The following is a 25,304-nucleotide window of genomic DNA, read 5'->3' as shown; positions in this document are numbered from 1 at the left end:
TGTCCCCCAAAATGTAATTCATGACATAATTATCACTTTTACTTCCACAGTCTTTAAGTATAGGCAACATTTTTATCAGAATGCAATTCAAACTTTTAGGTATTATTTTCTCAAATACCAAGATCTCTAACCTATTTAAGAAGTTTTATTCTAACCTGGCCTAAGCAGTATATGTGAAGTCAATCTACACCTGAGCATCTCTTTGACCTAGAACCTAGAGAAATATGCTCTCTGATAAACAAAGGAGAAAAGGAAGGGCAGGAATAACTGTACTGCCCAATTCATTGTTATTACAATTATATGACCAATAGAACTTAGAGAATAAGATGAATTAAAGGAAATCTTTGAAAGCAGCATTCTAGAACACATTATAATTAATAAAAACCACAGTTTTAAGGAATAATAAAGTGACATTTTTTTTAAAAAAAGTTTACACAACTTCTTTGTGTTGACCAGTGGTCTCCTATAATTGGTATTAGTAAGATAAATGATTTTACAACTGTTTAAAAAACTCATTCTTCAAATTACCTTGATTAATACCTATATTTAACACTTAAATCATGTGATGTTTTGGGTCATCTTGTAAAAATCTCCAGGTCCCAGAAGACATACGTGGACTCTTCAAGCTACTTCATGATAAGCAGAATCATGCCTCCAAAACTGGGATTTACCCGGGTGTCTTTAATAAAGGCCTAATCACCAACTTTAGGCAAGAAAGTTAAAATATATATATATATATATATATATATATATATATATATATATATATATATATATATATATATAGGTGATTGCATTTAAAAAAAATAATCAGGTTAGAAAATACCTTAATACGGTTTCATTTTAACATTCTCTTAATCTTTCTTATGTAATAATCATGTTATATTACCCTTTTCTATTATCATGGGCAGGGGGATTCAACTTTACAATTTACTAAAAATAGGTCTCCTGTCACCCTAAGCACAAAACAAAGACATTTTAAAAACCTAGAAAATAAAAGAGCTGGTTTTAGGCAAAAATTTTTTCAGCACTAATTTTCGGAATCTACTTATTATAACTATACTTTGCAAGGAGTATCTTTTAAAACATAATGGTAATAATAACAACAGTATTTGAAACCAACGTAGTATCTGAAATTGTGCTAATCATTTTACATGTACTATTTGATTTCAAAATTCATAACAACTCCATTTTATAAACAAGGACACTGAGACACCAAGAGGTGAAAAAACCTACCCAAGGTTACCCAGCAGGTCATGAACCCAGAATTTATATATCTATTTCCGGAAACCAAGTTCTTATATAAACTAATATATAAAACTGCCTTCAAAATAAAAAACTGTAAACAGCCTCTTGGAGTTCTTAATAATAAGACTTCTGCCTCATATAAATTTATAAAATAATTAACCATAGCAGAGAAAGCTGAATAAATGAAACTAGATATAGCATAGGGTATGTAACTTGCCAAACTCAGTACTATGTCACTGGCTAACTACCTCGCAGAATTCATTTGTCATTCTAAAATGCACTTAGTCTTGCCTAATACTGTTAATTTTATTGACCACTTCTGTTTTAGTTGTATATTGCTGTATTCATTTATTACTGATATTAGAGATGTAGAAGATAAATAAATCTAAATTTACTTAAAAATTTAGTCTTTAGAAAACTATATACTAAATCAATTTGCATCAATTAACTATGTCCCACTGGTTTTTATCATAATCGCAGAGATGCTTATTTACTTTTTGTACTGGAATACCTGGCAATTGAAATGTAATGTCTAAACCTGAAGTTTCTCTAGAAATAATTTTGGACATGATAAAACCTCACATGTACCAATGTACCATTTCCAAATTCCTACAAAAAAAAAAATCACTCTAAAGTCTCTAAACTTAGCTAATTAATCTACTGTGAAAGGGATTAATTTTCCTAAATGAAACATGAATCTATGGCTTTTTAAGAAGAAAAGCAGCAGCATTTTCTTCAGCTCAGTTCAATTAAATGTCCATTAGGAAATATATTATAATCCCTACAATATACTAGGTACTGCTAAGGTACCAGACTGAAATTCTAGCTCCCACACTAACTTTGGTGGGGAAAAAATAAGTAGAAAGACCAAAAGACCAAGACTCACACACACACACACACACACACACACACACACACACAAAAAAAAAAAAAAAAAAATATATATATATATATATATATATATATATATATATATATAAATGAGATACAGATGGAAGAATTTTGAGCCCAAGGAAAAAAGGGTTATAATAATCAGAACAAACTGGGTTAAGAAACTTCTGTAAGATACATGGCAGGGAGCCATGATATATAGTACAAAAGTCTCAAACTGTACACTATCATAGTGGTGTTTGAAGCTTAACTGTCTTTGGGTTGGTGGCAGAAAACAGAGGCACTGGGAAGGAGAGCCTAGGTTTGTGCCATTTGCCAATTTCTGTGGTATCAACACCCTCACCATAAAAGAATTGCAACTACCAACGTGAGGTTGCGGCTTGTAGAGTCTGGAAAAGATGCTCACTATCAGCTCTCAAGAGCGGGAATGAGAGAGCTCCAGCACCCGCTGGCTGTGGGCCAAATTCAGCCCACAGACTTGTTCTGTTTGGCCAGGAAAATGTTGGCCCACATAGTGCTTTAAAAATTCAAACAAATTGACAACATTTAAAACTCAGGATATTTTATTTTTTCTGAAAAAAAATGTCAAACCCAGAACTGCTTTCTAAGAAGACCTGGCAGCACTAGACCACATTCCTGCCTGGCAGCAGGAGGCTGGCGCAATGGGTAGCTAACTGCCTCTTAGTGCACAAATCATGCTTTATCTTGCCACAGTGCCAACCTGGTCAGCCTCATTCATTCACTTGTCAATGATACCTGCTTGACCCCTAGAGGGTCAGGAATCTGTTCGCCAACTGAAGGGCATGAATGGAGAGTTTTACCTCCAGAACCTAATCAAATTAGGAACCTGAGTCAAATTGTGGGGCAGTACTCACACTCAGTTTTTGCATTTATAATGTTAATGTATTTGATCAGATCATCTGTAAATGCTATCTTGACCCAAAACTAGTTCACTCTATTGTAAGTCACTGAGTCTGAAATAATGAGCAAGGCACTCAGGGCCTTCTGGGCCAAGGTACAAATAAAAATTCAAAATATTATAAATTTGAGATTAAAAATATTTTTATCTTTATGTATGCATTAGTTGGCCTCATAAACTATGGGTCTAGATAATTTTAACTTCATGAAAAAGTGACATTTGTGAATTATTTGTTACATATAAGTTTTTATATATAGGGTATAAGAGTCTACAGGATTTTTTTAATGTTATACAACAAACAGTCTGACTCATATGTGTCTCATGTCTCCAGTCCATTTAGCATCTTAGCTAAATGGGCCTGGAAGTGTAAGTTAGTTTCAAGTTTTATTTACTTTCCCTGCCAATATTATCAGACAGAAACAGAAAATTGAAAAGTCTGATTTCATGTGTAGTTGTAGGAAGACACAATTCTGTAATACTTCACCTCCCAGATCCCATCTATACTGAGACACCTGAGAAGAGCTTTATTCCCCCTGAGTCTTACACTCCATGTCATAAGCTAAAGAATCAAAGGAGGCCAAGGTGCACAACCATGAATGTCAAACCACAAAGTGTGTTCATCCTGCATTTCTATTCATCTTAAAGCATTCCTTGATTGACAAGCCCAGTTCTGACTATTTGAGAGTGACCAAAATATCCATGACAAACAGTGATTCATGAACCTGCTGAGTATAAATCTGAATCTTTCATACTGTTAGGCAGATTTGGGGAAGAAGCAAGTCAACTGCTATGTCATACGTGAGCTTAACCAAATACTTGCACCCCACAGTTAATATACTTTGCTTTCTTATACAGCATTAGCTGCAAATCTGGAGATTTTCAACAGTCTTAAATACTAACCACTGTAAATAACACAGGTCTGCTATACCTCCTATTTCCTAAAATAAAACAAATTCAAGATTAGAGTTGGCTTATCTTATCCTTTCTTGTTCCTAGAGCAAAGGAGAGGTCTTAAAAATAACCAAAAAATTGAAAATGAAAAATAAATGTAAACTGGGGGTGGGAAGACTTGGTGACAATGCACCAGGTATTGTAAGTCTCAATCTTGTGTATGATTTATGCTCCCAAAACAACCTCAAATAAGACTAGACTTCACATAGAACTGCCCCAAGGAAGGACAGTACTTACATATCATAATGCCTCAAAGAAAGACAGTACTTACATATCATGCCCAATGGTATCAAAAACCATGAATCTATCTTACATTTTCCTCTATTTAAATTATTGTTTCAAAACATTTATTCTAATGATCTTGAAATTATTACTCTAAGTTTAATGTTTTAAACATTTTAGCAACTGAATTACAATATTTCGAACACATGATACAATTCCTAAGAAATCTTAACATTTTGGTTTGGATAAAATATTGTAAGCCCTCAGTTATCTCAATGAGACCCCAGATATTTATCAAGTTACTGTTTAAACACCACGTGAAGTTTATATACACATATTCAGCCAAGAAATAGTACTTGAAAGCGTGGCAAACCATTTCACAGTTCCTTGGCATGAAGAAGTGCTGGATTATGAGGAAGGTCTGCTAAATATATGCCTCTTAAAAATATAGGGTTGGAGGATTGGGGTTGTGGCTCAGTGGTAGAATGCTTGCCTAGCATGCATGAGGCACTGAGTTTGATCCTCAGCACCACATAAATGTAAAATGAAGATGTTGTGTCCACCTGAAAAAAAATATATACATATACATATATATATATATATATATATATATATGGAAAAAGAGAGGAAAGAGAAGTGTTAAGGCAGGTCCTATTTTCCCAGAGTGGCTAGGAAAGGGTAGGATACATGATCATCAGGTACCCCTCTTAAATAAACATGGGGCACAGGTTGTTCCATTCTGGTTTCAAACCCATGGACCTGACAATCTTGAATCTAGTTGTCTGTTCTGTTTCCCCGCCCCCCAAAAATAGAGAGTTGTCATTCAGTTAGAAGTTCCATACGACAGCTTTAGTATATTCACTGCAAACCACCTCACTGTATAAGAAATTTACTAACTTAACAGAAAGGGAAAAGGAGAAAAATATGTTCAATCCAACACTCGAAACCACCTCCTTTCAATAAAAACATAATTAAAACAAAGGAAAATGTATTATTTACCCATCTCCTATAAGATTGTCATGACTTTTCTATAGTAAGATACTTTTCAGACTTACTCTAGAAAAGTAAATGTTATAATGATTATTTTGTTTTTTAAGGAAAATTCAACCAATATGGCAAAAATACACAAAATGTATAAAAAAAATAATGATAAATTCAGCTTATATTTGTTGAAAGTTAAACAATAAAATATTATTACCCTGTACTTTTATTGAATCTTCTTTGCTAGGGAAATACATAATTATTCTTTATTCTACAAGCAACCATTGTGGTATGAGTTATTCCTTAGAAAACTGAATATAGATTTAAAAATGAAATCACTATTCTTAAGAACATGAAAACTTCCCCAAAAACTAATAAGAAATATAATCAGCATATGGATTCTTCTCAGAATAACATTATCTGAAGTTTTCTTCAAACATTCCTTTACAATAATTCAAGCTCATCTCACTTTGTAGCTACACAAATCCAAAAAAAGGACAAATATCTAATATTAGCTATACATGTCCTTTAGAAAGCAAGGGAGCCAGACATTAACAAAATAACCTTTCAGAGGAGTCTTTAAAACTAAACTACAAATAAAATAAAATAAAAATAAACTACAAGGCAGCAACAAAATAAAAACCTGAAGTCTTATGAAATTTAAAAAAAAAACTGTATTTTTAAAAATTATTAAAGAAAAAACACAAAATAATATTTTCTTCTTTGACATTTCAACCTAATTAATGACCAATGCAGACATACCCCCAGTTATCTTTTGTGAGTGTATGAGTTAATGTTATTTTTGAAGGTCATGAAAATTAATTATATTTCTTTTGCAAAACCACCAATAGAATTTCTGCTTCAAAAAAAGACTTTTTCTCCCTTTATGAGCATTCTCACTCATTATTCTGGAACTCAGGCCTACCACAACATTATCAGAAGTGTAGAAAATTAACCACAAATTGAGAATCAACTTCCAATTCAATTGAAAGGTACAAGGCCAAAAGGAATAATATTTCAATTTAGTAAACCAAGCCCTACAGTATCAATTATCCACTGCAATAATCTACTATGATTCTTAAAAATTAATGAATCTAAATTAAAAAGGTTTTTTTAACGAATCATATTGTTGCACATCTGTAATCCCAGCTATTCAGGAGGCAAGAAGATCACAAGTTCAGTAGCTTAGACTCTGTCTCAAACTTTAAATTTAAAAAAAAAAAAAAAAAAAGAAGGCCTGGAGATGTGGGGATATAGCTCACTGGTTAAATACCTCTGGATTCAGTCCCTAGTACCAAAAAAAGAAAAAAATGTAGTACCATTATATATCAAATATGAAATACTGAAGGCAAGTTTCTGTTATCTTGGTTATATTCAACTGATGATCAAATCTTATGTGTTCACAACCATACCTATAATCAACCAACCCATGTAAATAGTTTTTATTTTTTGCAAAATCTAATGCCTTTGTTTTAAAGTAAAATTGGGTTTTATGTTTCAAAAAGTTACTACTCAGACATTTCTACTATTGTAGACAAGGACTAAACAATAATCATATTTTACCAATTCTTCAAAACTTTCCAAGAGTTGTGTCAAGTGTTTTATGCACTATGTTTCACATAATCTGCACCATGGCCTAGGGGAATGAACAAGGAGAGGCAACAGAGTGAGAATTAGATTCTAGATAGATACCTGTGTTTGAATTGTGCCTCCTCTACTTCCTAGCTAAGGAAATGATCCCCCCTTTTACAGATGAAGCAACTGTGATTCAGATTAAAAAAAGAGAGAGAGAACCAAGTCATTTCCTAAGAACAAAATGTTATAGGAAGCAAGAACAGTGAAATACAAGACTTCTTATAGGAAAAGTCAATACATCTTCAACAAATGTATCATGTGCTGGGAATAGGGAGCATTGTTGGGGGTGCAGGGACAACTGTAGCCAATGGTTGCACTAAATTAAACCAAGACCAAATAAATGTAACTTTAAGTAAAGTTTTGTGCTTGTCCCTTACCTAGCCCACTCCTAACCAGAACCTAAAATCACTACCAGAACCCTAAATCACTACCAAGAATCACTAAGTTTAACACTGAGAAATATATAGTAGAACTATCACTGGCTCTTGTTTTCTTATTAAAACAGGTGAATAACCAAGTACATTATTTTAAACACAAGGAGATCAGCCAAGCAAGTTTTTAACTACTACTTTTGATATTCCACAGGAATGGAATTTAAAGACACTCATATGAATGAATGGTTACCTATGTTATGATCTAAGAGTGGGAAGACAGTAGAAAATGTTGTGGGCCAATACAAAAAATCAGGCTTAGAAATGTGAAAGGCACATCGGGAAAAATTTGAGTACTATGTTTATGGGCAAAGATAGAGAATAGGTATAGATAATTATCTGCTTAGAGATTTATAATATCAGGCATTGATTTACAAACTCAGTAGAACAGCAACTAAATAACTAATGCATGCTAAGGGAATTCAGAGAACTTGTGCCAAAGGACTTAGTTTACCAGCAAAACAATTTCTAACAAAGGTATATCTCCTCCTTTGAGAATTCTACTTAACGTACCATAACCAAAGGAATTGTTCAACAAGTCCTTGATTTCTAACATTCTATGATTCTCATTTGTCATAGTCATCGGATATTTCTTATACTCTTTCTTCAGATTGCAAGTAAGTCAAAATTAATTATATTATCTTTCTTTTAATCTAAATAGTTCACAAACAGTAAACACATTGGATTATTACAGAATAAATGCTCTGAGTGGTGGAAAACTCTATAAACCCAATGAAAATCATGGGCTGATTACAGGATAGATTGTTTCACATATAATGGCAGTAGCATATGATACTGGTTAAACAAATACTCTGGTAAAACAGAGAATCACCATTACATGAATACCAGTAATAATTGTTTCATGAAAGAACCAATGATGGATACTAAAATCACTTGGGGAAAAGTGTGGTAAGAAACAAGTCATTTGGATAGTCTCAAACAATATCCCCATGGGTACTAAATATGTGGAAAATAAACAACAGTAACCTTACAGTGGAGATATTTGACAGGAATCACCTTAATAAAGTGGATAAGGTTATCGTCACCAATAATAAGACATTTGAAAAAAAAAAGACATCTGAAGTCATATACCACTGATATGATGCACTAAGAAGAATGCAACATCATTTCTGAGGCATTGTTGCCAAAAATATTTAACTTCTAAGAAAGCAAACATCAAATACAAATAGAGGGACATTCTATAAAGACAATAGATAAGTACTCTTCAAAAGTATCAAAATCACTAGACACAGTGGTGCATGCCTCTAATCCTGGTTACTCAGGTGACTGAGGCAGAAGGATCACAAGTTCAAGGCCAGCTTCATTAATTTAATGAAGCCCTAAGCAACTTAGCGAGACCCTGTCTCAAATTATTTTTAAAAAAGGGGTTGGGGGTGCAGTTTAGTGACAGGACATCCCTGGACTCAATCCCCCATACCATACATACACACAAACAGTATCAAAATCATAGGAGAAAGAAAATAGTTTGAAACCATCACAGATTGGAGCAGACTTAACATATAACAACTAAATCCAATGTGTGATCCTAGAACAAAAAAGGGAGATTAGAGTGGTATTTTCTTCATTATATTGTTTTATCGTGTACATATTAAGAATATGTAACAACAAATCTCATCAACATGTACAACTATAATGTACCAATAAGAACTGTGGAGAAAAACAGAAGAATAAATTATGATAATAATTTTAAAAGATCTGTAGATTAACTACATTCCATTAAAATTAATGTCCTGATTTTGACAATTATACTATGTATAAGATGTAAATGTTAAAAGAAGCTGGGTATGGGGTATATGGAAATTCTCTGAACTATTTCAGCAACTTTTTTGTAAGTTTAAAATCATTTCAAAAATATATATAACATATAATCAAATATATATGTAATGTTTTGGGAAGAAATTAGAATGTAAAATATAATCTTATAAGTAACAGCTGATTGGCCTGGGGGTTTCTACATGAATAAGGTGGTCTAGGCAAAAAATTGTAAAATGCAAATCAGTAAATGTGTCTTCAACAGCTACTTCCATGAAGTATGTTCCATGTTCTAGATACAATTACTATAAAACTGCAGAACAGAAAACAACAGAGTAAATCTTGCAGTTGTTGAGATACTAGACGTCTTAAAGTGCTACACCTTCATTTTAAATAGGGGGTACTGAGACTAGAATGGTTAAAAGGTTTGCCCAAGTTCAATGTTATAACTAGGAAAGACCTAATTTTTTAATATTAGTAAAGATAAAAAAGTCACACAGAAATGAAGCTACCCCAGAAGCCAGAGAGTATGAAAAAAATTAAGCTGGAGACAAAATTAAACTACATTTACACTTCTTAGCATATGTTAACATTTATTTATTTTATAAATTTATTTCATAATAAATTTGAGCCAGAATGATTAAAAATTTAAAATAAAAAAGTTATTTTTAAAATTCAGAATAAAATTTAAGGGTTTTTTTATGTTAGGATAGGAAGGGACTTTCTATGCATAAATGCAGAAAACATTTTTAAAGCATAAATTTAAGTTAAACCTGTCAAAAACAGAACAATATTTAAGAGCAAACAACTGGGAAAATATCTGTAACAATATGACAGATAATAGATGAAAAGCCTTATCATATGCAGATCAATTAATAACTACAAATCAACAAACAGTAACAGCAAACACTCCAATAGAAAATTAGGCAAAGGACACCAAGCAGGTAATTCAAGAAGAAAATTAAATGATCAAAACACATTTTGAAAAATGAAGATTGTATTATAATTTTTTAAATGCTAATTACAAGATGTCATTCTTGATTTAACATATTAAAGATTAATACTGACTCTTCTCAATGCTGGTAAAAGTTGCAAAGATAGACACTCCCATGCTCTGCTAGTAGTAGGATTAGTACAATCTTTTTGATAGTAATTTGTCAATACACATCAAAATCCTTCAAAACATGAATACTCTTTGATTTGAACTAGCTAGTGGTTGACAAAGTGTGGATGGACTCCTGGAATCACTGAGACCCTCTCAAGGATCTACTAGGTCAAACTATTTTTATAGAAATAGAGCAGGAAGAAAAGATTAACATTAAACAGAGACATGAGGTGGGAGGGAAAGGGAGAGAAAAGGGAAACTGCATGGAAATGGATGGAGACCCTCATTGTTATACAAAATTACATATATAAGAGGTTGTGAGGGGAATGGGAAAATAAACAAGGAGAGAAATGAATTACAGTAGATGGGGTAGAGGGAGAAGAGGGGAGGGGAAGGGGTATAGTAGAGGATAGAAAAGGTAGCAGAATAAAACAGTTGCTAATAGGGCATTATGTAAAAATGTGGATGTGTAACCGATGTGATTCTGCAATCTGTATTTGGGGTAAAAATGGGAGTTCATAACCCACTTGAATCTAATGTATGAAATATGATATGTCAACAGCTTTGTAATGTTTTTAACAACCAATAAAAAAAAAAAAGAAATAGTAAGATAGATACTACTTGCCTTTCCCCCTGTATTGACATTTGAACTTACAGGGTAAAATAACTGTGGGTAAGACTGCCAGTTCCTGGGCCAGAGCACTATAATTGCACTAGTAGTCACTATGTTCTTCACCATAATATATTTGCAGGGGGGAAAAAGGAAGAAAAGAAGGAAGAGAGGGAGTATCTGCTTCACTTAAGAATATTCATTAATTATATTAAATCTTGTCCATTTAAAATTCTATATGGCAATAAGTAAATACAAAGCACATTTACTGCATATTGAAGTATGACAGTTGTCTCAGGGGAAAGCACTTGTTTGATTGTTTGAGTGCTGAACTAGCCACTTTTTCCATTGCATGCAATTCTTACTTCAATGAACAATGAACAAAGTATGATTATTCAGATTTGGGTATCTGGCAGACATTTTCTCAAAAATAAATGACGTGAGGTTGTCACTTCCAGGAAAACAACTGATAGCATTTGTTGCGAACGATAAAATTTGAGCTTTCAAGGGAAAATTCAAATATTGGAAAGCTCATATCCATCACTGTAAGCTTGACAGCATCAGATCTTACAGACTTCTGATGAGACCAGTGACACTATTAACAAATGTGATTTTTTGATATTGTATAATAAAAGGTGACAAAACTTGGAAGATTCTGTAAGAGTTCATAACCAATTCAAATGAACAATGCATGATGATAAAGATCATGCATGGGTAAAAGATCCATTCATAGTTCACAACAGGCTAGAGGATCATAATGCAAGAATGTGAAAAGTTCTGATTCAGGTTTTGGATTCCACTTTGCAAATGACCTTTTAAAAATACTATCTGTTGCCAGGTACAGTGGCACACACCTATAATCCTAGAGACTCCCTAGAGACTCAGGAAGTTAAGGCATAAAGATTTCAAGTTTAAGACCAGCCTCAGCAACTTAGTGATCCCCTAAGCAACTTAGGTAGACCCTGTCTCACAATAAAAAATAAAAAGGCCTGAGGAGGCAGCTCAGTAATAAAAATGCCTCTGGGTTCAATCCCCATCACCAAAAAATAAATAAATAAATACTATTTGTTGGATTTTGTATAATATCAAAAATATTCACAGTTATCTACAAAGTCTATTATTGTTCCCTTTTCCAACTATATATCTAAGACCAAAGTTTTCTAATATTCTTTAATCAAATACAATATAATAAGTTGAATGGTAGATGTTTTTCTTTATTAAGGCAGGAATTAAAGAGTTGTAAAAATGTAGGCCAATGTCATTTGCTCAATACTTTTTTAAAATTATGGTTATTATTCATAAAAATGTTAGCAAGTAATAAGTTTACTGCTTTTCAAATAAATTAATAAATATTTTTTAATTTCTCAGTTTTAATTTGTATTTTGGTAAGTATCTACAGATAAAATCCATTTAAACAACAGTTCTTTTGTTCACATTTTTATAGTGTAAAGGGATCTGGAAACCAAAAGGGTAAGAATTTATGACATGGTCATTCCCAACATCTAGAAGCCTAAAGAAGACAATCAGATTTGACATTGTATATGTACAAAAAATAAAAATTATGTCAAAAATTAGAAAAACAAAACCTTTGAATGCAACAATAAGAAATTGGATAATACAACTAAAATATAATATTATTGGTTACTTGGAATAATTTTTGAAGAATTTTTAAACATGAGGCATGCTCATATGCTCATAGTATGTTGTGAAGGGAATAAGATCTACAAACTAAATGAGCAAAGATAATGCACTAAAAAATAGACTAGAAGAAAAAAAAGACTAGAACTCCAAGTATGTGAATGCCATCCACCAAGAAAATAATTGCTATTGTTATTATTAATATTAAAGCTAAGTATATATTAATATTAAAGCTATACTTAGCTAAGTATAGAACACTAAACTAAGAGGCGAAAAAAAACTGTATTCTAGGCACTGTTTGGTCATTAAATATCTCTGGGATATCCTTGGGGTGAACCCAGAAGCTCAAACAAGCAAAGCAAGCAAGCATTCTACCATTGAACTACATCTTCAGTCCTTCCCTGGAATTTTTGACGTTGTCTAACCTCTACAAGTTATCAAAAATTATAATGAGATCCTTACCTAACCAACGTTCTCAATCTAAAGCCTGCTCAAAACCTTTTCAACACTAAGTAAAAGAGTGCTGCAATGAAAATTTGATTGAAACTAACTCCAAAATCATGCTACAGAATTCTGATCCAACCTACTAAATAGCTCATTAATTCTTTCTTTTGCAAATTAATTTGACTTATTTAAAATAAATTTTCCTATAAAAAGAAAATGAGTTATCCCCTAAATAGTATTTGGGAGAAGTAAAAATTATTTGGACATATCATAAATAAGAAAGAAAGATCATAAAAAAATAAGCAAGATAGTATGGTATCCCAAAGGAAGGGAATCTTCTTAAAATGCTGCTCTGATTACTGGGGAGGTTACTTCTTATAGAGAACACAGGAATTTGCTATGGGGAAAAAAGACAGAAAACAGAAAGAGAAGGAAGAAAGAGAAAGTAAAGCAAAAACACAAAGTAGTAATATATGTACATAATGGGACCAGAATATTAAATAAATAAATATAAAAAAATATATATATAAAAAAAAATATGCTCTATTCTAAAACTGCCCAGAAATATCTACTTTTTCACTTGACTGATCAGCCTTCTTCACCTATTTCTTTGTTTGTGAATAAAACTGGCAACTGTTAATGATAGAAAATCAGATTCTAATTTGTCAATTTTGTTCCTTGTTAGCAAGTCTGAAAAATCATAAAAACTATAAAGGGATAAATACTGCCCTAAATTCAATCTGGGTAATATTGGAGAGAGACTCCTTCACTTTATAGACTAGGAAAATAAGTTCAACAGAAAACTGAGGTAATAAAATACCTTCAACTTGTGTTTCAATTTTTATCATAACACCTATAATCCAATCACTTCTATTTCCTTAAAAAACAAATAAACCAACCACATGTTTAGTGATGTCTAGTCAAGAGCTATACATCAGACAGGAAAGTCCTCATGAAGGGATAACCATGGTCAAGGCCCCAAGGCCATAGAGCAAAATGGTATAGGTTTGGAATTGGTTTGGAGTTCAGAAAAAAAAAAAAAAATACACAAAAATTTTATACTTTTAACTTCATAAATACAATAATCTGGTTGTCCTGGTTCTTTGAATAATGATCCGATCTGTTTCCTTTAAAATAAGGAATCTATATCATATAATTCTTAAAGTCTTAGGACATTGGATAATCTTAAAATCACTGGGGGAAAAAAAGGAAGTGGAGTTTAGGGGAGGAGAGAAATCAGAAATACATCTGGAATACACATATGAAAAAAAAAAAAAAAACCATTCAGATCTAGTTGTTCAAGTGGCCAATGACTTAAAGTGGAATCCCTTGGGGTACTAGTCTCTGAGTGTACCAAGCACCCTTGAGATCACTTAATTGGATAGTCAACATTATGAGCCAGTCAAAGGGTATGAGGCCCCTTTAGGCCTGTGCTCCCTTGTTTGTTTCCAGTGCCCAACTGAAAAGTGGTTCTTCATTTATTACTTTTGAACTTACAATTCATTATGTCACTTTGTGAAGCCTCTGTCACCCATCTTCCATTGCTAGTTTCTGTCAAGTAACCACTGGACATTTAGGAAACACCTACTATGTGTGCCCACCACCTAACACATATCAAGTATTTGTAGACTTGAATTTAATTGCAAGCCCTTGGGAGGCTTCAAAGGACTCATCCATTAAGAGTTTTGTGAGGAAGGCAAGTGAAAAAAACCTTTTTCACCATCCTTGATCTCCTGACACTTGTGTTACTCCCCACTCATGTGCCACGTGGTTCCTAAGAGTGACTGGACACAGCTGCTGCAGGCAAAAGGCTCCGAAAGGGGAGAGAGGGGCACTTACCTGGGGAACCTCTGCTTCAGCTTCCTCAGGCTCTGCCTGGTGGGCGGTACAGACACTAGGCACTGGGCTATCTCGTCGTACTGGGCTTTGGTCAGTATCATGTTGGGCCAGGGACCAGGAGGAGGCGGGACAAGGAAACAACACCCTTGGGCCCAAGCAGCCTTGGCGCCGGGAGATGTGGGGGTGGACGCACCGCGGCAGGGCCCAGGGTCCTGGTCTTCCTTAGTTGGGTCCTCGCCCACCCTGAAGTACACCCCAAAGTAGAACAGGAGAAACGGAGACTCGCCGGGTCCCAGGCTTCACCCGGCACCACCGCGGCGGGGGCGGGTTGTAGACGTGATTGCCCTGGCAGAGTTTACTGAGCAGGCGCAGTGGGTCAGGCCGAGGCAACTCGCCGCCATGTCAGGTAAGGGCACGCCAACCAGGAAGTAGCAGCCGTCGGCGTGGAGGGCACAGCTTCTGGGTCTAGGCAGCAGGTATGCTCAGCGTCGCCCACCTTGGGTGGATCGCTTCTGCTCACGGAGTTCACGCCCCGCCTGTTGCAAAAACCCAGGAAGGCCTCTCTCACTGGCCAGGAGGAAGGCTCGTGAGTGCTCTGCCAGCCGTCAACTTGAGTCCCGGAAAGCCTCTGCCAGAGCGCGTAATTTGAATGTGTTCCCAGTCGCTGCGGTTTAGATGCAGCCTCAAGCAGGGCCCAGCCTGCGAAGAAACGTCCACACTCTGTGATCATGAGCTGAGCTGTAAACTGCATTTGCGTGCCTTAAACATACAGTTTGGATTCTTGAGTCCATTAGTTGGCGTGTTTGGGGAAAGTCCTATAACTTCTACAGTTCGCGTGGAAGGCAATTGGTCCTTGGTGGGATACCCGACTTAAATATTACATCAGCAGACAACCAACAAAGGACACTAAAGAATGATACTTTCACTCCCTACAGTTAGATGCTAGAGGACTAAAATCATATCTTGTCTTCCTAAACCTAGATCTCAGAAAACAGGCATCCAATAATTGGAGAAATGAGTCACTGAGTTAATCCTTTGTTTTCTATATGTGCTGTGAGTGGATCTCAGCTCCCCTAAGGCAATTTATTGGAACATCAGCCCCTCCTTTAATCCCTTTTAAGAAATTAATTTGATTCTTGAGTCCATATGTTGCCTTTCTTCACTTTAAAATTTAACATTTAAACAAATGAAAGAAAAAGCACTTAGCTTTTAGAAAACATGTAAGTGGTTTGAAGTCTTTTCATATGGAATAAAGTGAGGGTTGGAAGTTTAGCTTAGATATGCTTCATTGGATAAATACCTTAATCCACTGTGGCCTCAGTTACTTTGTCTATAAAATTGATTTTTCATTCATGGGGGTGTTTTGAAGATTAAATAAGGTAGGACAAGTAAGGAATGCTTAGCATAATGTTCAGCAGATAGTCTAAATAAAGTAAACCAAGTAAAACTACTTGATAAAAATGGACAGGGTGTTTACTAGATTTTGTTTTCCAGACTTCCCATGTAAAACTCACTTAATCCTCATAACTTCCTGTGATGCAGGTTCTATTGCCTTTATCATTCCAATCCTCCCTTTTGTACAGAGTGAATAAAGTAAGGCATGAAAAGGTTAAGGAACTTTCCAGAGGTCATGAGAAAAAATAAGAAGCTGGGGTAAGGATTAAACTCCTAAAATTTGGTTTCAGAGTCTATGGTCTTGCCAACTCTCAGCAATTAGTACCCAAATAGTATACTCTCCTAAGCCCAGAGGTTAAGGATTTTTTTTTTTTTTTTTAAGAAATACTTTACATTTTGAAGAATCTTTTAGCTGAGATTTTAAAAATTAAAATTTCACCACTTTATTTTCTCAGCATCCTGAATTCAACAACCATCATTTTTTTTTCCTGAATATTTACATCAGCATGTTTTCTTCCCATATGCTTTGCATCTAACTCTGGTTGTGTGACATTAGTACATAACTATTTATTTATGGCAGCATGGCCTGGAGTTGCCACCTGGCTAGTTTGTTGCTGACCCTGCCATGACTTTTACATGAAAGCTAGCTGACAATAAGCAGACACCACTTGATACCCCCATTTCTTTCCCCTTTGCAACTTTACTCTTTCCAATTCACAGCCATCAGACTTTTATAGAAAACATCAGTTCAAGGATGTTTGCACTAGTTATTTTTATAGCAACTCTTCTTTCTGGCTCTTATCCTGTATTCACCCTCACAACCCTTAAGGAAAATGCCAGGTTTGTTTTCTATTTTTATTTTTAACATGCTGCCAGTTTACAATCTTGACCCAAATCCAGTAGATTGTTTAGAGTTAGAGCTGGGAGAAAAGCACAGTTACATTGCTGTTTTCATTGGCAGTGACAGTAGTGTTGTTTATTAAGCACAAAACAGAAGCAGAGCAGAAATGTTTGGTTGTTATTTAATTGGTTTCATTTTTCTTACAATGTGAAATGGCTGGGGTTAGCCAGTTAGCCCATTGAGTCAGCCTTTCTCCCTCCCTCACTCTTCTCTGTCTTCCTCCCATTTCCCATTGTACTCAATGCCCCTCATCTGCTATTACTTTTTTAGAGTTGCTTCTGCATACTTGAGTCCCCCCTTCCCCGTTTCTCAGTCAGCCAGCAATATGATTTCCCCACTAAGTGAAATAGGGTTGTGAAATAAAAACACAAATACCCCAAAGAATTGACTTCTGTTTAAAATCAGCCATGAAATGTGTCACCTTAAGCAACTGACAGCCTCTCCTATCCTGAATGTTCTCAGTGTAACCCCAAGTCTCCTTCTGAAGGGGAGAAAAAAAAAGCTGATAATATCGAAAAGGTATAGGAACCAAGACCAAAAAAATATGTCAAAGTGGGGACTAATACAGTTGGCTGGAAGAACAACTTATAGCCCGGAGGAAAGACAGATTGGGTGGGATGGGCCAGAGATCTCCTCTGCCAATTCCTGGACAACATGAATGTTGAACAATTTTAAAGGAATATGGGGTTTGGCAGAGAAGCATCAGAGCATCATTTCAACAAGCATGCTAACACAAGAACTAAAAATAAGAATGACCCAAGTCACATGCCTGGGAAAGTTATTCCTACTGGAGTAAAGAGTTCTAGGCAGAGTGAAAGGAGTTAGGGATGTTCAACATTGGAAAGAATCAGCCACACTTTCAAACAGTCTGCCAAATCCAATGCAGGTTTTAAGAAATACTGACATTATTATTTTTATTATACTGTAAAGTCTGATTCTATTCATGGAGTCTCTGGTAGTTATTACACTATATTAAAGAAAAGCCATTGAAATTTGCTGAGTAAAGAAAAAGAAGGATGCTAGAATTATTTGAGCACCTATGATATGCAAACATTATCCCATTATGCCTTATCTCACTTGATCTTCCCAATTTCTCTATGCAGCAGACCTTATAGCCCCTAGTTCATAGATTAGGAAACTGAACTTCAAAGACATGCCTAGCTGTTAAATTGCAAAACCATGACTTGAACCCAAGTTAGCATGACTGTAAAATCTCCTATTGTCTATTAAGCTGTACTGTAATTCAAAAAGGATTTGAAAACTCTTTAAATTCTTCTCAATAAAGCATCTATTCTCTGAAATAGCCTGCTACCTTCTTTGGCCACTAGAATGCCTGTTGAAGGGGCAGTCACCTTTAATTTTGACAATTAGCCAAAACACACTTCTAAAAAGTTGGCCACTTTTCAGGCATTGGGATTGTGGCTCAGCTGTAGAGTGCTCTCTTAGCACATACGGGGCGCTGGATTCAATCCCCAGCACCACATAAAAATAAATAAAATAAAGATATTGTGTCCAACTACAACTAAAATAATAATAATTTTTTTAAAAAGTTGGCCACTCTGACTAGAAAAGATTGGATGGATTTTCTCTGTTCTATGAAGCACCACCTTAATTGATGCATCTTTGGAAACCAAAGTTTAGGTCTCTAGACTTGCCATCCTTGAGAGACAAGTCATTTTATACTGGTCCTAAAGAAATAAAAGCTCTTAGTAAGCAATTAAGATCAGAATAAAGCAGTTGTTGAGGCTTGCAGCAATTACTCATTTTAATGACTTGTAGAAAACCTACAGAAGGACATTCCACACTATAAGGTGGAGCAGTTACACTGAAAGGTCAAGGAAGACCAAAAGCCAAATGTTGGTTCCTTCATGCAAATTGGTGGTAAATGAACTCTTGGTCTGTGAAACCAGGTGGCCTAATTCCTGAGAAAGGTCACATGATGATGGAAGCATTCACCAAGACCTGTTTCAAACAGAAACTGGGTCTCATGGGCACATAATTCAGAATGGCGCTTCCTCAAGTCTTTGTTATTCAATAATACTAAAAGCTAATGTTTGAGGGGCACTTACCAAAAGCAGGAAATATGCTAATGACTTTATGTTCATATATCTTCTCTTAATTCTTAGATCCAGCTCTACAAGTTAAGCACTGTTATTAAATCTCCTTTCCAATTAAGAAAACTAAGGCAGAAAGGGGTGGTTTCTACTTACTTCATTAGTTATTATACAGCATACTAGAATAATGTTTCTTAAATTCTGTGTTGGGAACCTAATTTTCCCTCAATTTGTCATGGACAAATAGTTAAAATAAGGCAAAAAAATACTCAAAAAATGAAATTTACCAAGACATATAAAGCACAAATCTACAGTTTGTTATTCTGAGATTTAATAGAATTAGTTCATCAAATTAAGATAAAAGGCTATATTTGCTTATTCTCAATTTCTGCACTTACTACCTCAAAAAGTTTGCAGATCAGTTCTGGTTTGCTGACTATATTGTAAGTTGCACTATACCTTGGATATATGCAAAGGAAGAATGCTGATTTCAAAGTCTAGAACCTCACACTTTTCAAGTGTTCTTACTTAGAAGAGGAGTATAACCTGTTTCTTTTAGACCTCTGAGCACCAACCATTACTACTATTATCATTATTCTACTGTATTTAGTTCTTCTTAAGTGATGTATACTTATTAAGGTCAACAGTACAAGTCGTTATAGCCTATTTAATTTGTACCCTATGAAATTAATACCATGTGTTTTCATAAAATCTAATTTCTTCTGTAGATTATAAACCTGTCAATCAGAGCACATGTATGTCTTTTGCTTTGAATCACATTCAGAACACTATTGGTGCATGATAAAGCCTCTTAATCAGCATTTTCATATTAACTATCACCACATTTGACAAGGATAAGGACCAAAGTACTATTTTTATGGGAACAATTTCTCTTGGGTGTTTGTATGTTATAACAGAAGGAGATATGTGACCATGTTGGTTAGAGAAAGACTGAAGCCTCTTAAATTTTCTCCTCAGGCTCATCAGGGACTTGTGGATAATTTGCAGGCAATTTGTATCCCTTTTTCCTGCAGGACTAAACCTCAGATGTAATTTCTGCAGTTGTCAATCACTCTTCTTGTCCCAAAGACCATTTTGCAAGAATACATCATGTTCTGAGGGTTTTCTCGCATTTATAAATTCAGGAATTGAAAGGAGTGATGCTAGTGGAGTAGAGGATTTCTATTGGGGGCGGGGAAAGAGGAATGAGAGGCAGGGAAGCAAGTCTGTTCCTAATAAGCAGTTCTTTCAACATAAGCTAGAGTTGGAACACATGTCAGATGGAGATTAGCTCTAAGACTCTTCATTTAAAGAATTACCACTAGGTTAGACTTTCAAAAGAGCAGGTAAGATGCCAGTCATGATTTAGAACTCTTTCCCTCTCTGTGATTGATAGAGAGTTAAGGAAAGAAGTTCTTTCTGGTAAAAGTATAGCGGTTATAACAATAACAATAATAGGCACCATTCTTTGGAGAAAATGAAAGCATATTATATAATTATCTAATGTATTGCCTCTGCAGAATCTACAACTGACATTATTATACCCATTTGGCATATGGGGAAACTAAGATAGAAATGGCTTGGGATTTCAACCGGTTTAACTTTTAAATGTGAGGCTATACATAAACACTCCTCCCCCTTTCTAAACTTAATTTCTTTTCTTATGATCATCAAAGAAATGTTTCTTATAGCCAACAATAAAAGATCAGATAACATAAATCATCCATAGGCACGTTACTTGAAAGCCACCACTGTAACCACATTGAAGTTATTCCTTCCAGTCATTTTTTTAAAACATTTTTTAGTTGTTGATAGACCTTTATTTTATTTATTTATTTTTATGTGGTGCCAAGAATCCAACCCAATGTCTCCCACATGCTAGGCAAGCACTCTACCACTGAGCCACAACCCCAACCCCCTTCTAGTCATCTTTGCAAAGTTTTTTCCCCTTTACATTGATAAAATCAGACTGGATATACAACTTGAATCCAGGACTATTTAATTTATGCTATACTATCAGCTAGATATCCTGGTCAAAACTTTGTGATTTTGACCCTACCTTCATAGGAAGAGTAGAATAGTAAGTTTCTAAAGTTAGGAGATGAATTTTCACAAGCCAGTCCTTGAAATGAGGTCACTGGCATGGCAAGCAAGATGCTGAGCCATCCTCAGGTTCCATCAACAAGCTGCAATTCAATGTGAGAATGATGTAATGGCCCCTCTGGAACAAGGTGGAGATTTCAGTGACTGATGGACAGCTTTCCTGGACATTCCATTCACAGAGCTATGATTGAAATCATGTCAGTGAGCCTCCTACCACATGTACATTCTGTCAGTCATCATGTCGACAGAGAAACCAGCATGGATTTTTTTTTTTTTTTTTAGAATGACTACTAGTGATATCTGAACATTCAGATTCATTACAGTCCTTGATGCAGAGAGCAAATGTTTTGCATTGCATAGAGGACAGTCACACTGGCTAATAATTCTCATGCCAGAATAGCTTGAGTTTCCATTTCACTTTCAAACAACACTAATAGGCTTAAATTGATATGGGGATGAGAAGGGATTTAAGGTAATGGTGTGGGCAAGGAACTTGAGCTCTACACACACTCACACATTACTACAAACCTAGTTTTATAAAACAACATTTAAATTATTTGTATACACAGAAATTTTAAAATATAAATGCTTTAAAATGCAAAACACCAATGTAACTTATTTTGCTGACTCCTTTTAAGAAATGTAGACATCCACAAAAACTCATTCATTCATTCATTCATTCGTTCATCATTTATTTACTGAGATACCATGTACCAAGAAATTCTAGGCCACATGTATAAGAAATATACAGACTGGTCAAGTTTTGGCCCTTAAACTTTATTTGATAAATTTATTTTACCTTATATCTTTTGTACCAGGGATTGAACTCAAGGGCACTTTACCACTGAACTACATCCCTATACCTTTATTTAAATTTTTTTTTATTTTGAAACAGTGTCTCACTAGGCTGCCTACAGCCTCACTAAGTTGCTGAGGCTGGCTTTGAACCTGTAATCCTCCTGCCTCAGCCTCAGGAGCCACAAGATTACAAATGTGCACCACAGATCCTGACTCCTTGTTAAATTTATTTTATCAAAAGATTACTTCATGTTTTATATTAAAAAGGTTAGGGACATGACTCCAGAACTAGAAAATTCTTATATAAGACATTATCGAGTAAACTTACTTAATGGGAATTCAAATGAGAGGGTAGATTATTAAATTGTTTTAAATATATATTATATACACAGTTTCTCTATTACTAGGAAATATACATGGAGATATTTGGGGGTAAATAATATATAGTTAAAGAATATATATATATATATATATATATATATATATATATATATTATTAAAGAATATATATATTTAAAGAATATATATAATTAAAGAATATATATTATATATAATTAAAAAATATATATTATATATAATTAAGGTATATATATATATATATATATATATATATACATACACACACACATATATATATATCCTAAATAATCCAGGGAAAAAAAGGACAGTGAGAGAATAAATGATAAATCAAACATAGTAAAACAACAAATAGGTGATTCTACATAAAAGAATATGAGCATTTGGTTACTCTTTTTATTTTTACTGTGCTTATTTTGTAACATTTTGGTAAGTTTGAAATTATTTCCAAATAAGAAAGTTTTTAAAATGTATTTTACCTTGTAAAATGAATGAAAACCTAATGTCCTTAAATCATGCAGCAAGTTTCTCTCAGTCATATATATGATTGATAGACATTGTAATCTGGTTTTTCTGGACCTCAGACTTAGGCTTGTATTGCCTAATTGAGACTCACAACATAAATGAAGTAAAGTTTTCAAAAATCTCTCCATCTACCCCGCCCCCAACATGGGCCATACATGCTTTCTGTTTCATCTAAGAAACTACTGATTTCTTGTTATTCCTAAAGGAAATATTTTATTAATGTGTCATTTTGCCATGCACTCTGTCATTATAATTCACTATCTCTGGGTTAAGAAGCACCCTAAAGATCTCAACTATATGATAGAAATGGGAAATGACACTGTTATAATTTGGATCTGAAATGCCTCCCAAAAGCTCAGCAAATGTTCAGAAGTGGGACTTTTGGGAAATGACCGTATCATACACAAAGGCTCTAACCTCATCAGTGGATTAATCAATTAATGGATACACAATTTGATTACATTATTGGGAGGTGAAGAAAATGTAGGAGGTGGGACCTAGTGGAATGGAGTGATTCACAGGGTCTATCTACAGTTGGGGATTATATCTTGTTCCCAGCCCCTTCCTTTCTGGTGTGCACCTGGGCTCTCCCCCTACCTCCTTCCTGGATGTCATGAGGGAACTTCTCTCCTCTGTCCTTGCATCAGGATGTTCTGCTTTACTGCAGGATGAAAGCAATGGAGTCAGCTGACCATAGACTGAAACCTCTGAAATTGTGAGCCAAAATAAATCTTCCCTGCTTTAAGTTGATTTTCTTAGGTATTTTGTCACAGTAACAAAAAGCTAACACAGTTACCAAATAATCCCCTTAAACACACCCTATTTTTCTTAGAACTCTCCTACAATCCAGTTCCTTTTCTTCCTGCCTTCCCTTTCTCCTTCACAGGGGTCAGACAGCTCTCCCAACTCCACCCTCTCTCCCCTAATTCCCTCACAGGTGTTTACCCCAATAAATCTCTTGCATGTCAAATCCTGTCTTGGCATCTGCTTCTCAGAGAACTTAGACTAACAGCCTCCTATCTTCAAAGGCATACGTGGGGAACTAGGGGTTACATTTAGTCACCTTATTAGATATAAATGTTTCCCAAGCCTTCATCAGCAATACATCAAAAATTATCTGCAATGAAGGCAGTCTAATCTAATGTTTATGAGACCAAGCTTTGAAGTCAAAAGGACTGAGGTGAAAGAATTAGTTGGAAGATCTTAATAGTTAAAGGAATCAAATCTCTACCATAGTAATATACATAGCACATAGTAATAGAAACAGACGTGTGTGTGTGTGTGTGTGTGTGTGTTTCTGGACTTCTCTTTCATAGGTATACCATGCAGACTTTCTGTATTTCTGAAGATAGCAAAGTAACTAAATGTCATTTTCCTTTATTGTATGAAATCCCTATTTGCTTCCCCAAGGAGACTTTCATTTACACCCAGATGAACTGAATCGGATTTTAGAATTCCTGTAATTCTCCAGGTTTACATTTGCTTGTACTCTCTTGGCTTTCCATAAATGACTGATTTTATTTCGGTTCTATCTTGGAGACTAACTTTTATCTTATTCTTGCTGTTTGCTCAATGTATAATAAAATATCTTGCCATAACTTAGGGGTCCAGGACTACATATCCGCTTATGTACCACACACATCCATCTCTGAATCCTGTAGGCATCTCAAATATAACTTTTTCAAAACTGAGCTCATTCAAAGCCTCTTTAAGTCTGCTTCCTTTCTTGGAAAATAGCAATACCACCCATCTTTGCCTCCACAGCTGATGGCCATATCTTACCAGTTACTGCAAGAATGATGTTTCTGCCATTATTTGGGCTTTTCCTTCCTTTATTGCACTACTCACCTAATGATATTCGTGCTACTCTATCTCTACTGAAGTCCTCCACACTGAAACCAAGGTGATTTTTCTAGAAATTCAAAACATAAGTCGTTTTGAGATGTCCTTGCATACTTTTCAGGCTTCATTTCTCTCAGTATTTTCTGATAACCCTGCACACACTGAAGTACACAGTTGACAGATCGTGTTCATTAATTACCTACTACCTGCTAAGCACCAGAAAGAGTCCTTTGTAGCCCAAAGGGAGGCATTATCATTACAGATGAGAAAAATTAAAGAAGTAGTAACTTGTTTAATTTCATATAACTGAAGTGGACAGAGAAAGTCCAAATTTTTTCAACTCCAAGGTCATGTTATCCTTTTAAAAAAATTAAGATGCAATGTGTGTGCTAGAAAACCTAGATTCTTAAGTGGACTGTTCAATGCTTATCATCACCAAATGATTTACATAGTAATAGATGAGTTTTTATATGTTTTGACAAATAATTATGCCCTAATCATGACAGAACTCTTTCATCATTCCCTGAACTTTCCCTTTAATTAAAAAAAAAAACTTATAATTTACATACAGTGGAAGCATGATTTTTAAATGCACAATTCTTGAATACCATTGTTGGAACCTTTATTTTCAGTACACTGAAT

At 34.7% G+C, this 25,304-nt stretch overlaps 1 protein-coding gene across 2 annotated transcripts in view; it reads right to left on the bottom strand.

Annotated features, from left to right (window-relative positions):
* Positions 1-15,009, bottom strand: part of Cdin1 (CDAN1 interacting nuclease 1) — a 226,479-nt gene extending 211,470 nt beyond the window's left edge. For both annotated transcript variants that reach the window (XM_076848474.2, XM_076848475.2), the window contains exon 1: positions 14,688-15,009. In XM_076848474.2, coding sequence (XP_076704589.1) covers positions 14,688-14,788 — 101 coding nt within the window. In that variant the 5' untranslated portion in view covers positions 14,789-15,009. The remainder of the gene's footprint in view (positions 1-14,687) is intronic.
* Positions 15,010-25,304: the final 10,295 nt, after the last annotated feature.

The sequence above is a fragment of the Callospermophilus lateralis genome, chromosome 3, assembly GCF_048772815.1.
Source record: "Callospermophilus lateralis isolate mCalLat2 chromosome 3, mCalLat2.hap1, whole genome shotgun sequence".
Lineage (NCBI taxonomy): Eukaryota > Metazoa > Chordata > Mammalia > Rodentia > Sciuridae > Callospermophilus > Callospermophilus lateralis.
This window is presented reverse-complemented; position numbering and strand designations above follow the sequence as displayed.